The following is a 16923-nucleotide window of genomic DNA, read 5'->3' as shown; positions in this document are numbered from 1 at the left end:
CAGCAGAAACCTCTTCTCCAGCCAAACAACTAAAATAAACATGCATGAAATCACAGCGCTTTTTCCAGCCACATTAAACAGGATGCCAGCCACACTGCTGCGGTCCATGACATTATCAGCTAATAAGAGGCACTTTTCTTGCAGGCTCTACCGTTAAACGCATCACTGTACATCTGTGCCAAGGTCTTAACAAGAATCAAGTGGATTACACTTTCCAAAGCTTCTGACTCACAAGTTAATCTATTAAAATTTAATTGCTTCTCATGGGGGGGAGGGGGAGGGGGAGGGGGGGGGGGGGGGGGACATGTTTCTTATTAGTGCATTAACAAGCACTATTTCTATTACCATTGCTCATACTTACTGGAAAAGGATTAATTAAAGGCACAATATGTACGATTTTTGGATTAAAATATCCAAGAACCGCTCGAACAATGTTATATATTTTATTGACTTGTGTACTTGCATTATCCCAAATGTTCCCAACGTTTAAATACAGAGTAATCCGCAATTTTAACCATTGCAACGGCCCGTGTTATTGTGTCGCCTGTCAGTGACCCTCGATTTCCAGTTGTATATCTGTAGAAACCAAGGAAACCCCAAAGAAAGTGTTGCGCAGGTGTCTCTCATTCGCATTCGCTCCACCGGCCTCGTTCCGCTCCCAATGCTCTCGGCCTCGCCCTGCTTCACACCACAGTAACGTTAATAAAACTTTAATACATTCGCTCATCCATTAACATGAGTCCCGTCGGATTGCTTTCCATCGGCTGTTGAGGTGAAGATGACAACTCCCATGATTCCACGCTCATTCACGGCATGCCTTTGTTAGTTTTGAATAAGTGACCTCTAGCGTAAAAACTTGCATACTGTGCTTTTAAGGGGGAGCAGAATATATCGGTACCATATTGAGTTTTTTAATAACAGTATTGGTTGATATTGGATATTTGATTTGGTTATTTCCGCCTATGTTTACATTACCTTTGCCTTTCTGTTGCTTAAACAGCAGAGCGTGGCGCAAGCAACGGCAAAGGTCATGGGTTCGATTTCTAGGGAATGCATGAATTGAAATAAATAATAAGTAAAATCAACCTAGGGTCTTTTGCACCATGACCTCGAGCCAAACACCCCCCCAGAAGCCTTTTTTCCCCTGGTCGAACATTGTTAAAATTAGAGCTTATTTAGAGATATCAGCCGAATGGCTTAGTGCAAGCGCTAATGGATCCAAGGACGTATCTCGTAAATTACCCCACTAATAATGCCCGGAATGCTACCAAACTTCTACAGTAGTACAAATAGGTTCTCATAAAACGAGGCATTGGAAAGTTAGTAATTACATCAGGAGTTTATTTAAATAACACTTGCCTGACGGCTCATGCTACCGCTAACCCAGACGTTGAGGTCACTTCCGTTATTTGGGAAAAGCACGTTAAAGTCCTGGCAGAAAGCGATGCATAAGGATGTAGTGTAACAACGCCCAGTTCCAGGAATGCACTAATATTTTGTTGGTAGTACCAGTTTGCAACAATTATTAACTAACACTAAGTTGTCAACACTTCGGAAAAAAATATTCGTCGTTACACTACATCCTTATGCATCGCTTTCTGCCAGGACTTTCCTTTATGTTCACTGATGTGACAGGCCAATTCTCTCCACCCTCTTGCGAATAAGCTTCGGTCTGCTTTCATTTGTTGGCTGGGCATCGTTAGCTTGCTTTACTTTTGAAAATGTCAGAATTCAAAGTGAGGATTCCCATATGTACATGTTATTGCCTTTTGGATCCCTGTCCTTATGCGGAGTACTGAGATTGATAACATGCTCTACATGAAAAAAACAGACCTGTTACTGTTTGTTTGTTATGACTACGGCTTTGTTTTATAGCATGGCTCATACCACAAACAAGTCTGACTTTTCTTTTTTTCTCCCTCTCTCTCTCACTAACACCGTCTTGGTCTCTCGTTGGCTTTCTCAGTGTGACTCAGACCTTTTAACTATCTGCTCTATAACCGGAGGCCAAGATTCCTCAGCATGTGAGCGTGGGTGTGTTTGCGAACCAGCATATATACGTGCAGGTCAGGGTTGGGTTGAAAATAAAGTCTACACAGACAGACTGATCCTCAGTTTGCACTCTTCCTCCTTTCCTTTATGTTCTTCTTTCCATCAAAATAACCTATGATAAAAGATCAACTGAGTAGAAACATATTGTCAGGTTGGAAATATTCCAGTGAGACACAGACACATGCTGCTACTTATTTGTCCTGTCAAGCCAATGGCCTGGACTGTCATCCTGGGAAAGAATAATGCATGCTTTCCACAAGATCTAAGAAAGAATATTTTGCGTAATGAAACCAGCAGTGTTGGGAATAACATATTACAAGTAACACACATTGATCTGTTTCAAGTAAAATGAATCAATCACAAAAATAAAAAAGTATATATTAAATAAAACATAAATATATATTAATATATATTAATATATATTAATATAAATATATATATATACTGTGTAATATATATATATATATATATATATATATATATATATATATATATTACACAGTATATATATATATATATATATATATATATATATATAGCTAAGAGAAAATATACGCAAAAACTAATAAAAAAAAAAATTTATATTTAATCTGCGTCTTCGTAAACGGAATCTAAAAAGAATATAATAAGAATTGTATTGACTTAAAAGACAATCATTAATAATAATATTAATAATCACTAATAATATATTTTTAATAATAGATTAAATTATTAGGAATAAAAGACAATTAGTTAAAAACGTAACATAACATTATATGATAAACTGTTAGCCACAATTAGTAATTCCTGCATCAATACATATACGCCACATTAAAACATGGTATAGCCTATGTCTATTGCAATCCAATAATGTAACAGGATTAGTAATGCAATATTATTATGCATTATACTAACATTACAGTTGCAGAAATAATACTGCACATGTAAACAGGAAATCCGAGGAAATTAAACTCCAGCAATGACCTAACACAACCTAGTTGAGCGTGAATCTCGTTCACTGCGCTACTGTGATGGTATAAACACTGTTGCATGTCGTGGAAAAAACACGAGAGGCTTCCAGGACCTTTAAATCAAGACGCCTCCAAGGTTCCATAGTCACTTCATGTTCCTTCTGATTGAGCCAATCAAGTTTACAAGTCAAATAACAGAAAAACATGTGTGCAAACCACAATGAAAAGTTCAACGCTCCTGACAAGCTTTACGAGTTGCTTATTAGAAACAAATGTACATTTGCTGGAGCACTCAGGCAATAATGGCCACCAATGTGAAGAGAGTAGCAGCAAATATGTCTGCTTTAAACAGTGACATCAATTTGTCTTCATATCTCATCATCATCTCATTTCAGAGTAATAATTAAACAAACATGATGTTACAAAATCACTTTCACAAGTGTTAACCGTTTCCGTGGTTTGTGCTTTCACTCACTGTTTGCTTACTGGAATGTTGACACAAACTCCATTTTGAGGAACAGCACTAATATTCTGCAGCTGAATTAGATACATTTCAGCAGAAACTGCTTTACAACATATACATTTTTTTTCTTTGGTAAACTAATGACAGTAATCCACAGTTAACCACAGTTTCTCCGTTTCCCTCTATTCATTTGTCTGGAGTTTTGTCTAGAAAACGATCATATCTTCATACTGACAGACTGTTTCTCATTCAAAATATTAAAATATTCAGCATTCATATGCAGCATTCAAACACCATAATGGCTCTGAACGTGGAACTGAAATCTTGCAATACAAACCCAGACAGCAACATAGTGTCGGACCAGATACCGTCCACATCTGGGCCGTGTGGAATCCATGTGTACCAGATGTGGGCCGGATCTGGGCTGACACTATGTTGCTGTCTGGGAACCCACTGGGATATACACTCCTGAACAAAATCTTAAGACCGAGGGAAGCATTGCAAGTTTTACGCATTTCGCGCTGGTGGATCATAACAGGGTTGTAAGTACTGCTTCAGAATGCCAAAAGAAGAAACAGGAGCAAGAGACAAAAAATTGAGAGTAGGCAGTTTATTGAAAACTGCATTTAAACTCAAACAGGCTGTTCATCAGCTGATCAAAAGTTTAAGACATAGCCCAAAAATAAACCCACAACAGAACTAAAAGTGTCAAAAAAGGACTCAGTAGTGAGTAGCCCCACCATTCTTGTTGATCACTTCAAACACTCTTTTCGGCATGCTTGATGCGACTGTTTCCTGGAGGCTGCTGGGAACGTTGCTCCATGTGGTGAAGATGGCTTCACAAAGGGCATCCACGGTCGTCCGTTTTTGTAAACTTCCCTTGCCATCCATCCCCAAATGTTCTCAATGGGATTTAGATCAGGGGAACACGCAGGAGGGTCCAAAAGACTGACGTTATTCTCCTGGAAGAAGTCCTTCGTCAGGCGGGCGTTGTGAATTGCAGCGTTGTCCTGTTGAAAGACCCAGTCATTACCGCACAGACGGGGGCCCTCAGTCAAGAGGGATGCAACAGATCCACATAGCCAGCCACCGTTTGACGCCCCTGCACAACCTGAAGCTCCATTTTCCCATTGAAGGAAAAAGCACCCCAGATCATGATGGAACCTCCTCCACTGTGCCGCGTAGAAAACATCTTCAGTGGGATCTCCTTGTCATGCCAGTAACGTTGGAAGCCATCAGGACCGTCAGGTTAATTTTTTCTCGTCAGAGAATAAAACTTTCTTCCACCTTTCAATGTCCCATGTTTGGTGCTCCCTTGCAAATTCCAAACGGGCAAGTTTGTGGCGTGGGAGGAGACGTGGCCTTTGAAGACGTTTTTTGTTCTTGAAGCCCTTCTCTCGCAGATGACGTCTTATGGTTATTGGGTTGCAGTCAGCATCAGTAAGGGCCTTAATTTGGGTCGAGGATCGACCTGTGTCTTCACGGACAACCCGTCGGATCCTCCGGCTCAGTGCAGGTGAAATTTTTTTGGGTCTACCACTTGACTTTTTTGTCCCATAACTCTCAGGATCTTTTAAGAAATGAAAACTGCGTCTTACTGCGTCCAACCTTGGCAACGATGGCGCGTTGCGAGAGGCCTTGCTTGTGCAGCTCAACAATCCTGCCACGTTTAAAGAGAGAAAGCCTTTTTGCCTTTGCCATCAGGAGATCATGACAGTGTGACTGCCTGAAGAACAATGACATGAAAGCCATATTTTTGTGCAGATTTTACCTTTTTATGGCTATGGTCTTAAACTTTTGATCAGCTGATGAACAGCCTGTTTGAGTTTAAATGCAGTTTTCAATAAATTGCCTACTCTCTATTTTTTGTCTCTTGCTCCTGTTTCTTCTTTTGGCATTCTGAAGCAGTGCTTACAACCCTGTTATGATCCACCAGCGCGGAATGCGAATACTTGCAATGTTTCCCCCGGTCTTAAGATTTTGTTCAGGAGTGTATACTTTGAATAGACCAATACATCAGTCAATATTTATATCTGTTTGTTTATCTATGATGACTGATAGTCCTCCGGCAACCCATCAAGAAGAAGAAAGGTTTTTGGGGCACTTTAAAACAATGTAATAATAAATATATAAGAAAATATAATGTAGTTCCCGAGTACAGAAAACGGATATTTGAGGCACCTTTAGTTTTCACCGTGTACTTTCCACCTAAAAAGTCCAACTAGACCAAAAGTACTGTAAGCGTGACTTTCTGTTTATTTTGATTCAGCAAAAAAAAATTTGTAAAATTGCAATACGAGAAAGCTCTGCTGTGCAGTATGTAATTATAAGCTGGTGTGTACACCCTGCAGCTGCCATAATAAAGTCTCCAGTCGAATACAGAATAGGGAACTTATTGCTGGAACGTGCAGGCTCTCAGCCACAGTTAATGTCATAAAAATGTTATGGTCCGGGAAAACAATGCCAGGCATTTCTGGAGAAATATGCCATGGAACCGTTCCAATAAGTAAACATGGACTTCCTGCAATACTTCCCCACTCTAGCAGGGAATGAGGCCTCCTTCACCGGATGGAATTACAGCCTCCCTAAACTGCTCCTACATAGTCAACACTACAGGCATCAAACACCTGCTCAAACGGCATTTTTGTAACTTATATCCACAATATAACATCATAGCATCTGTCTTTATTTGCTTACAAGAGAGGTGTTTACATACTGAAATAAAGGAAGCACATTTGCCCCAGAAATCCCTGTGTAATGTTTTAGGTTTTATGAAAACATACAATGTGGATGTTGCTCGCATATTGTGGCTTTTTAAAATGTACAAAACGTGCTATAAACTTTCCAAATAGAGGTAAAAAAAAAGGTTATTTTAGAGCATGCTTAGTGCACACAGCTGTTTTGCCATGTGGTTGTGATGTCTCTGCTTCAAGTTACACAGACAGGAAACCACATGTCTGAGATCCTCAGCCGTCCACACAACCGAAGCCAATAGAAAGTCAGCCTGAGACAGCGCAGCCTGGCCAGCAACAATGCAGCCGCTTTAGAACGTTACGACAACCTGAGCTCACATACCAGAGCGAGGTACTCGCTATGAGCCAGTGCTAAATAGTTAGCATTGTATGCTAATGCAGACTGTTTCAGCTTGTATTTAAATATGTTCTTCTGGGATTTGGGATTAAATTCAGTTGAATGTTAGTGTGGTGAAAGAAAGAAAGTGTAACATTAGCTAAACTAAAACTAGCTGAAACACAATTCATTATTTAAACAACGTTTCTATAGTCTATGGAAAACCTCACAGTGGTGTGATGTAGGCTACATCGCATGAGATCAAAAGTTGACAATGATCTAGTTTCGCTTAGCAATTCACATACCCACACGAAATCTGCGACTGCAGAACGCTGAAGATTAACACAGAATTGGAAAGCCCCTCATTCGTAAAATTCCCGCCCTTTCCATCAGTGTTATTTTTGCATTATTTATATACTAATATGTATTAGTATTTTGAAACAGCTTAAACTTTTATATTTTCCGTATTCATTTTAGTTTAAGTTTTAGTAATTTTATGTGATTTTGTCATTTTTGTTCATTTTGTTTTATTTCCATTTAGCTATTTTTATTTAACTTTTAGTAATTTTAGTACTTTCACTTATTTCAGTTATTTGCCAAAGAAACATTTCAAATTAAGTGTTTTTCTCATCTAATACATTCTATTTCAGCTTTATTTCAAATAAAAAAAAATGTCAATAGTTTTTGTTTTAGTTAACAACAATAGCAACAGTGCTTGGCATCTAAATGGTGTCCGCACCCATTTTATTTCCATAATCTACTGTATTTCAGAATGAAACAGGATGTACAACAAGAAAAAAAGAAAAGAAAAAAAAATGGCCAGGGCTTGATTTTATCCATCAGGAATTGTGAAAAGTTGGTGTTACCAGAATGGAGACAGGTGTTTGGAGGGAAAGGGGTTTGTAATAATTGAAAATTATATTTTTAGGTCAGCCAAAAAAAAAAAAGAAGGAAAGTTGTTTCAGAGGGAATGGTGATTTTGATGAAAAATTATGACATCAGATATTTTTCTTTGGAATAAAAGACAAGGAACATGTATAACGAAAGTACATTGTTCATGTTGACTATAACATTGTTCAATTGATAATGCTGTCACGTACTATTTAGCTTTCAGTTGAACAAATTACCATGTTTAAATAAATTCCTGCACTTTTCCACAGCTCTTCTTATAAAATCAACAGAGAATGCGATTCTGCAGATTCCGTCTGGGCCTGTCAACTAGTAAGTGAGTTACTGGGACAGTCCCACTGGATCAACCTAAAGAACCTTTCTCAAGGACACAATGGTTTGAATCTACAATTTTCAGCTGCTATCCGAAACCACTACTATCAATGCCACAAGAAAGGGAGGATAGACAAAGCTAGTAAGGAGGAATGAAGAGGAAACTAACAGAATGTGAACATCAGCTTGTCGTTGCACTCTTCAGCGTTGCAGGAGCAGATGTAGAAAGGGCCTCTGTTTGACGTCTTCTTTCTCATTTCACACTTGGTGCTGTTGTAGTTCTCCACCATGATGCCGTAGAGGGGCTCAGAGGGATTGTGGCACAATGTCTCAATCGTGTTGTTGTCATTGCTCTTCCTCCTGATGTCCATAAAGAGAACACAAATACAATTACACTGTGATTAAAAGGATTATGATATCAAATGATAGTTAGTTTCTGAATCCAAAATAAATTGTTATTTTACGATTTTAACTGACTGACAATAAAATATAAACTGCATATCCCCTTGTTGCTTCACCAGTAAACATAATAAGCACTTAGATACAGTAATGACTTGTTGCTATTTTTAACTGCACTGTTTCCATAATTAAAGACAACATGAAATGGCATTCACAGCTCATTTAACTTCAATGTCACATATTTCAGAGAAAACCAGGTACTTGATATTATTTTTGGTACTGGATTATGAAGTATTAGACTATTGGATAATATAAATTTTTTCCACACCATTTGGCCTGGGTTATGTCAGTAGAAAAGAAACGTTGCTTCAGAAGTAGTGAAACTACTGTTTTTGGTCCTCTGACTGAGACCAAGGGCATAAGTTAAGGGTCAATTTTGATTTCATGCCTTTTTAAAAAGAAAATAGAATAATATTGCAATCTGTAAACAAGATGTAGTTGTGATTTTCGACTGTTGTGCAAAGCAGATGTTTCACACTTGATAAAAAACATGGCTTTGACAGTGACGTACCAGATAGCCACACAGATCTCATCAGGGTTGGAACAGATGGACGTGATGCTGCAGTTGCTTTCACAGGTGCCGTTGCCGTTACAATAAGATGCCTCCACGTCACAGAACTTACACAGTTGAGCAAGCCGAAACGAATTAGTTAAAGGATACATCCCATCTAGGATAAAACAGAAACAAGATCATCACCCATTTTACGTACTTTTTTTGGACCATTTACTTGTGCTTGACAGAGTAATGAGCAAAATGACATTTTATGACTAGGAAACCCTATATAATGAATTGGACTAGTTTTTCAGGGGAACCTTGCGTTTAAAATTAAGAGGTCTCGGACGCGTTTTTTAAAAGTTTGACTTTTTAACATCATCTTAAAATGCAATGCTTATGCTTTTTGAGCACCGTGTCAACACCAGACACGAGCGGTGCAACACAATAGGGGTGGGGGAAAAAATCGATTCTTCGATGCATCGCGATGCGGACGTGGACGATTCTGAATCGATTCACAAATGTCAAAAAATCGATTTTCTAAAAAAAAATATATATATTTTTTTTCTAATAACGTAATATTGACGGAACGCAAAAGGCGGAACTATAAGCGGACGTGCAGTGCGCGGAGTCTGTGGCGTGCACATAACAGAGACGCGCACATACATAACAGACTCATGATGGCTGAGCGCCAAATTCGAACGGCACCTTCTTCGTTAAAAGCTAACGTATGTAAAATTGGCAATTTCATTGTTACCTATTTAGTATTTTTGTATGAGAGCTGCTTTCTGTATTGTTTAGTTTTCACATCAGTACACTGTGTAAACCGATATGTTATAAGTACGTTATACTGCAATATGTGCAATTTCAGTCACAAAAAGTTACATTTTGACTGTGCTCTCTGCAGATGTTCATTCACATTCTTGTTTTTGATTGTAGTATACAGCAAACATTTCAAGTCATAACTCTTTATTATTTAGTTGTGTATAAGAGTGGCTTTGTATGTTACTAATTGAAGCTACAGTAAGTTGTTCAAAAATGTTCATTTTGTCTTCTTAATGATTAAATTGGACAATTTTCTTCTAGAAAGACAAGGTGTTCAGGTGGAGAAAAAACTTTGTCTTTACCTTGACATGTTTCGACTGCAACCTGCAGTCTTCTTCCACCTGAACACCTTGTCTTTCTAGAAGAAAATTGTCCAATTTCTACAATATGTTGGTTCTGATCTACTTCCTAAAGGAAATAAGCCTTTCATTTATTTGTTATTGTTTAGTTCAACTTGATGAGTCACAACACAATGTGATGTATTCATTTCTGTGTTCTACAGAACATAAGCTACATACAAATAATTCTGAAGTTATAACTACACGACACAGAAAGTGCTTTGAATTGTTGTTACTCAGTAAAAGAGTTAAGTAATTCAGCAGCTGACTTTTTTTAATACTGCAATCACTTTGTAGTGTATTTTCGTTTACTGTTGTGAAATGGAAAATCAATAATCGCTAATCGAGAATCGTTAATAATCGAAAATCGACTGTAATCGAATCGGGACTTCAATAATCGTAATCGAATCGAATCGGGAAATCAGACAGATTAACCACCCCTACGACACAAGTTGTAGAGCGACAAGACACGACAAATCTCCAACAGTAAACTGCTGCCCCTTTCTATTTCTGACGTACTTCAAGCACTCGCGCTACTTCTGACACAAAGAACAAATGGATTTTTTGCTACTATCACGTCTGATGTAGACACGGCGTTACATTAAAATATCAAACTAGATTAAACTGTCAACATCACTAACATTCAACCACAGTATCTGATCAAATTAAGAAGTCTAGAGATGTGCAAAATCTGTCTTAAAGTCAATACGGCATCTACTGCCCTTGAATAGTGTCCTAAGTCACTACAAAAAAAGTGAAAGATGAAATGCTGGATGTTTCTGTTATCAGATATACATGCTGCTCTTTTTTTATCTGCTTTTCAATGCCCTGTTTGAACCTGCTTTCATCTCCAGCACTCTTGTCAGGTTCCTGAAAATCTGACCTAAATGCACTGATGCGATCAAGCAAACACTAGCACAGAGAGACCAAATGGTGTCAAACTCCTGTCTCTGAGTAAAGACTGACATCAAGACCTCAGATCAGTGGAAGAGTTATGCTTCTGCCACTGGGTTAGTCTGTAGATCTTAGAGACCCAAAAGGTAAATTCAAGAACACGCGAGGGGTTACTAGTTTGTTGTATGAGTCATTTCTAAGTGTGTATGGTTTCTCAATTGCAGCGTGTCTGTGTTTGGCCAATCCATAAGAAGTCGTTAAACTGTATTACGTAATTTGTTAGTTTAGCTGCTCTTTGGAGTAAAACACACCTCCTAGACTTTCCTGTGATAAAAGGCCACCGTGGCTCTCTGGGACTTAAAGGGGCACTGGTCATTCAAACACACTGAAAGACATAGAAGCAAGCCATACTGCAAAGTCCAACTGATATTTAAACACATTAATCATACAGCAAACTAGTGAAAACAGCACAGTACTGTTCTAAATATAATAAAAGGGGGTTCAGTGGAGAAAAAATGAGGAAATGAACAGTTCCATAAAATTACATTCACTGCAGTGTTATGAAAAAAAAAAAAATTACCATTTGAAATAAAGTTGAAATAAAATATGAAAAATAGCTACAAACAATTATACATTTAAATGAAAATATAAAATGTTGCCTTTGCAACTAACTGAAATAAAATAAATTGAACTACTAGAATTACTAGAATTGAACTGAAATGAAAATAATGCTAAACAGAGACTTTAAGAAAAAAAAAAAGTGGATAACAAAATTACTAAAACTTTAATAATAAACTGAAAACTGCTGTCTCTAATACCACCTCATTTCGACGACTTCCACTGAAAATGAATGATGTAGTCACTTACAAATTGCTGTCAGTGTAAACGCCACTTAAAATTTTATTTAGTCACTTGCAAATCAGTCCACCAGCACTTATCCCTCATGTCCAGGTCTCAATAATGGGGATAGTTTCTAATACAAAGAGGGCAGTATGACAATATTGCAAAGCAACAATCGCAAGGCCTCCGACCATCATTTTCCCTTAACTCAGCTCTCGCTCCTCAATCTATCTCCGCTGCTCTTCTGGAAAGGACGGAACAGGTGACCTGACCAAGGAAGGAAGCACAGATAGAGCGGATGTGTGGCTTTCCTTCCACAGCTAGAATAACAGCAAAGACACTTATACTGAAGAATCAACCAACCAATCACTACACAAACTCCCCTTTGCAACACTAACAAGCCCATATTATTAAGAAATGAGTTTTGCATGTTCAAATTATGGCTGAAAATGTTGTTTAAAGGCACTTTTTTGTGGCATTATAGGCTTGGCTTGACTGCAAATTAAAAAAACATATACAGTATGATACCATTTTGTCTAATGATCCTTTTTGGCTGCGTCTTTAGAGCTGGGCAGATAAGCAGGACTATGTGCCCTTTTAGTCTCTAGTTCACTGGAGCGAGCCAAGAGGGGATTGTGTCGGCCACGAGGATACAAAGACAAATATGGTCAAACCAGATGCAGCCATTTTGGGGTTATGTGACTCCTCTTCTCATCCCGAGATAGCTATTTTTGAGTTCTCGGCGTAGAGGCCCGGAAGAGGCTTCGGTAAACACAAACTCGGACTACCAACCTTCATCCACTAGCCTGAGTCTCACATGCCTTCAAGGGCCTACAAAGGAGCTTTTTTACTCCGTAAGCACTGCTCACTGACTCTTTATCTACTGCTTGGTCTGACTGGATAACATTATATACTGCAGACCCATTACCTCACACTATTTTCTTTGGACAGTATTCATAACAGGCGAAATTATGAAATCTGATTCTGGAGGATTTTTTTCTTTTTTTTTTTTACTTCAAAATGATGTGATTCTTGTCCAGAGGGCCAAAGGGAAATCACTTGGCAGTTTAAACGGTTCTCTATCAGATTTGAACAGGTCTTTTTTCAAATGTCATTTAAGTACTGAACATTACGATAAGCAGCGTACAGCTCTAGATAAGCAGAACAGGCTCTGGCAGTCCATTTGGGCCCCTAAAATGGTGTCTAGAGAGAGATAGTAGTCAACTTTATTTTAAAGATTTGTCTGGTATGGTATTTCAAAGCAATTAAAACTAACTGTAAAATTTCGGACAATCTGAACAGCGTAACTTGCACTTTAAAACGGTCATTTTTAAACTTGAGGATAAAGTGACATCAACAACAACACTTAGGACAGGAAGGCAAGTGTCACACCTGCATATGTGGGTGTCTTATGCTATTTGCAATGCCTATAACAAGCAGAACAAAACTCTTGCACGTGGTTCAAAGAACTACTGCTGTACTAGTACTAGCATGATTTCATATACTATAATGTTAAATGTTTTAAGGACATATACCATGGTACTACTATGTTTTTTTCCCCCTTCAATTACTATAAATTAGCATTAAGGCATTAACATCTTAAATTAGTTTGGGATGACATAAAGGACATAGTTCTGACATCATGTCATATTTTAAAGGTTGTATCAGTGATTTCAGGCCCCCTCAAAAAAAGATCACATTCATCTAATCTTTAGAGATCTGCACACAAAAACAATTGGTTTCACCAACCACCCAAAACCAAAACAAATAGTGTTCCAACCAATCACCAACAGGGGGAGGGTGTTGTGAGGTTTTGAGCCAACTTCTTCTTCAGCTCCGACTTCGCGTGCAGCCGTGCACGAGCACAAATCCTCACAACACCCACCCCCCGTCGGTGATTGGTTGGAACACTATTTGTTTTGGTTTTGAGTGGTTGGTGAAACCAATCGTTTTTGTGTGCAGATCTCAGAGCCTAGGCTGCCTACAGAGACGCGTTTTTTTTGATGGCATGCTTATGGGGCGGGCAGCTAGCGGATCGTTAGGAAAGATTAGATGAATGTGATCAAAAAAAATTTGGGCCTGAAATCACTGATACAACCTTTAAGAAAATGCCATCCTACCAACATCCTTTATCTGTAGGCTATTTGTTGTAAACAAATATGGCAATCATTCAGCGCTATGGTTTATATCAAAGTACCATAGTAATACCATATCATCTTCAGCCATTTCATAATGGGTATATAACGTCCACATCACACACACGCGCACACACCCCATGTAACAATAACATACATAAATAGCCTATGTATCTCTATCTATCCATCTATCTATCTATCTATCTATCCATCCATCTATGACGTCAACTTCAATAATGAAACATGCACTAAGATAACGTTTTTTACAAACACAATGACACTGACACATCTGCTCAGGTCACTCATATCAAGAACAGACGTGCAAAGTTTAGCTTGAACAAGACAATAAACCTGCAATTTGTGGGACTGATGTCACATTGAAACACCTGAGCAATATGCTACTTCTTACGTAACTCCTGAAAACTCCACAGGAAAAAACAACGCTGAAGTTGGCGTTCACTGAATGCGTTCACCTGTTGCACGCTTTTAAAAGTAAGCAGTCAAGAAACAAACGCTGCTCTATGACCTCACGAGCCACAGTGGATGGTAAAAACATGGGTCTCCTCTTGCACAAAAACACACATTTACACGTGAATAATATACCTGCCAAGTTAAGGAGCGCGCGAGAAGTGTCATGACATTCACTCAGACTACGTTCCGACCCAGGACAACTGTAGATATCAAAAAAGTGCCCCAAAAAAAGCAGAGAAAGTCAATATTGCTCCATTAGAAATACAATCTGTCCGTTGTTCTCGCAATAATGTGAATTACAGATCTGAACAGGTCTTATTTCTAACATAAGGACTGTACATTTCGATAAAATCTGAGCACAATTAATTGTACTTTAAAACTTGAGGGGAGAGTGACTCAAACTCAAGCATTTTTGTTGTTGATGTGCATGATGCAAGACTGGATGAGCTTAAAATGACCTAGGCCTATGTGTAGGTGAGGAATAAGAGTAACATTCTAAGTAAAGACACCAATAGGAAGGTGTTGTACCTACATATGGGGCTGTCTGATGCTATTTGTAACGCCTAAAACAAGCAGGGCAAAACTCTTGCATGTGGCTCTAATGCAGCACACAGTGCTAGTGTGTTTCAGCAGCGAAGTGTGCAGAACTACATGCAGCCAAGCAAGGCTGGAAACAGGAAGTGGCAAAGATGTAGCCGGACATCTGGAAAATATGATTTCTGTAAGAAATATCTCTGTTGCTACACCAAACGCAGCATATGCCAGCGCTGTGACAAACATATCCTGCTGTATAATCACAGGCGTGAGGTGGGGAGGAGTTCAGTGAGTGTAATTAGTGTCTAAAGTAACCTGTAATCACAGAGGCTGAAATTAATGACAGGACAGAAAGAGATAAACAATTTATACCAATGGGAGGAAGGATGCGGGGCTGGGTGAAATGGAAAAACGTCGAGCGCACTGTCAAACACTTCCACTACAACTGAAAACACAAACTCGTAATGTTTTACAGCTGTCAGCTCATAAGGGCGTTCTCTTGTGCACACATACACACACACAAACATGCTTAAGGGAATAACAACAGAAACAGTCTGATGCATTAACATGTTAAAATGTCACGCAGGCGATTAGAGAAATAGTGACTGATTCCCTTGCATTTCAAAGCTACTGGAGACAGAATGTATATCATTTCAAAAGTGCCAAAAAAAGTACCACTGTGTGATTTCATAATACTACAATGTTTCATGTACCACAATGGGTTTTTTGAACATTCATCATTGTTATTTTGTGTATTTCCTCCCATAAATTAGCATTAAGGTCATCTTAAACTAGTTTGAGATGACATAAAGGACATAGTTCTGACATCGTCATATTTAAAGGGAATGTCAATATCCTGCCAATATCCTATACTTTATATGAAGGCTATTTGTTGTAGCCTACACAGATATGGCAATTATTCAGCACTATGGTTTATATCAAAGCACCATACTATTACTATTTGATATCATTTTCAGCCACTTCATAAGGGGTATAAATTACACATTGCATACACACAAAGGCATAACCTATCTACCTATCTATCTACCTATCCATCTATCTATCCATCTATCTATCCATCCAGCCATCCATCCATCCACACAGATAACGGTTTTACAAACACAATGACACCTCTGCCCAAATCAAGAACAGACGTGCAAAGTTTAGCCTGAACAAGACCATAAACCTGCATTTTATGGGACTGATGTCACATTGAAACACCTGAGCAATATGCTACTTCTTACGTAACTCCTGAAAACTCCACAGGAAAAAACAACGCTGAAGTTGGCGTTCACTGAATGCGTTCACCTGTTGCACGCTTTTAAAAGTAAGCAGTCAAGAAACAAACGCTGCTCTATGATCTCACGAGCCACAGTGGATGATAAAAACATGGGTCTCCTCTTGCACAAAAATACATATTTACACGTGAATAATATACCTGCCAAGTTAAGGAGCGCGCGAGAAGTGTCATGACATTCACTCACCGACTACGTTCCGATCCAGGACAACCGTTGATATAAAAAAAGTCCCCCAACAGAGCAGAAAAAGCCGATATTGCTCCATTAGAAACGCAAATCTGTCCGCAACCCTCGCATTAATGTGTACGTGAACAGGCTGGCGTTGTTTGACCAGAAAGCGTAGTGATTTCAGCGTCTGATCCGGAGTGAAGGAGAGCGTCTCATGCTGCTGAAGTGAACAGTCACTGAGGGAATCTGTGAGCTTGAGTCAATTCTGCTCGCCTAGTCAAACAGGAAATCTTTCAGAAAGGGCAGGACTTTCCTCCTTCTCCCTCCTTCTCGACACAGTCTTTACTCTTGCCCTGTAATTATGCCTTCACTTCTAATTTAATGTGTAGAACTTTAAATAATACGTTGACGGCATTATCGTGGGATAAGTGTCGTTTAAAGACGATGGATGCCTTCAACGCGACGCTCTCACTTGATGCGGTTCCTTTATGGCATTGTTTTGGTGGAGAATATCTGTCTAGTTCTCACGGTTAGGTATAGCCTATAGGCTACTTGTTTCATGTGCTAATTATTTAATGTAAATTATGTAAATGAATTAGGGGTTAACGAAATAAATGTAAATTAAATAAACGACAATCCTCCCTAGTAATGAACTTTAAAAAGGTCAAATTTTTTTGATCTATCTATCTATCTATCTATCTATCTATCTATCT

At 38.6% G+C, this 16923-nt stretch overlaps 1 protein-coding gene across 1 annotated transcript in view; it reads right to left on the bottom strand.

Moving 5' to 3' along the window:
- The window catches only part of tgfbr2b (transforming growth factor beta receptor 2b), a 28107-nt gene extending 11619 nt beyond the window's left edge, over positions 1-16488 (bottom strand). The window contains exons 1-3 of the mRNA XM_082149628.1: positions 16229-16488; positions 8726-8882; positions 7925-8115 (exon numbers count right to left, since the gene is read on the bottom strand). Coding sequence (XP_082005754.1) covers positions 7925-8115; positions 8726-8882; positions 16229-16307 — 427 coding nt within the window. The 5' untranslated portion in view covers positions 16308-16488. The remainder of the gene's footprint in view (positions 1-7924; positions 8116-8725; positions 8883-16228) is intronic.
- Between the last annotated feature and the right edge of the window lie 435 nt (positions 16489-16923).

This window comes from Leuciscus leuciscus, assembly GCF_965113295.1.
Source record: "Leuciscus leuciscus genome assembly, chromosome: 20".
Lineage (NCBI taxonomy): Eukaryota > Metazoa > Chordata > Actinopteri > Cypriniformes > Leuciscidae > Leuciscus > Leuciscus leuciscus.
Note: the sequence above shows the minus strand (reverse complement) of the source record. Positions and strands in the feature narration are given on the sequence as shown.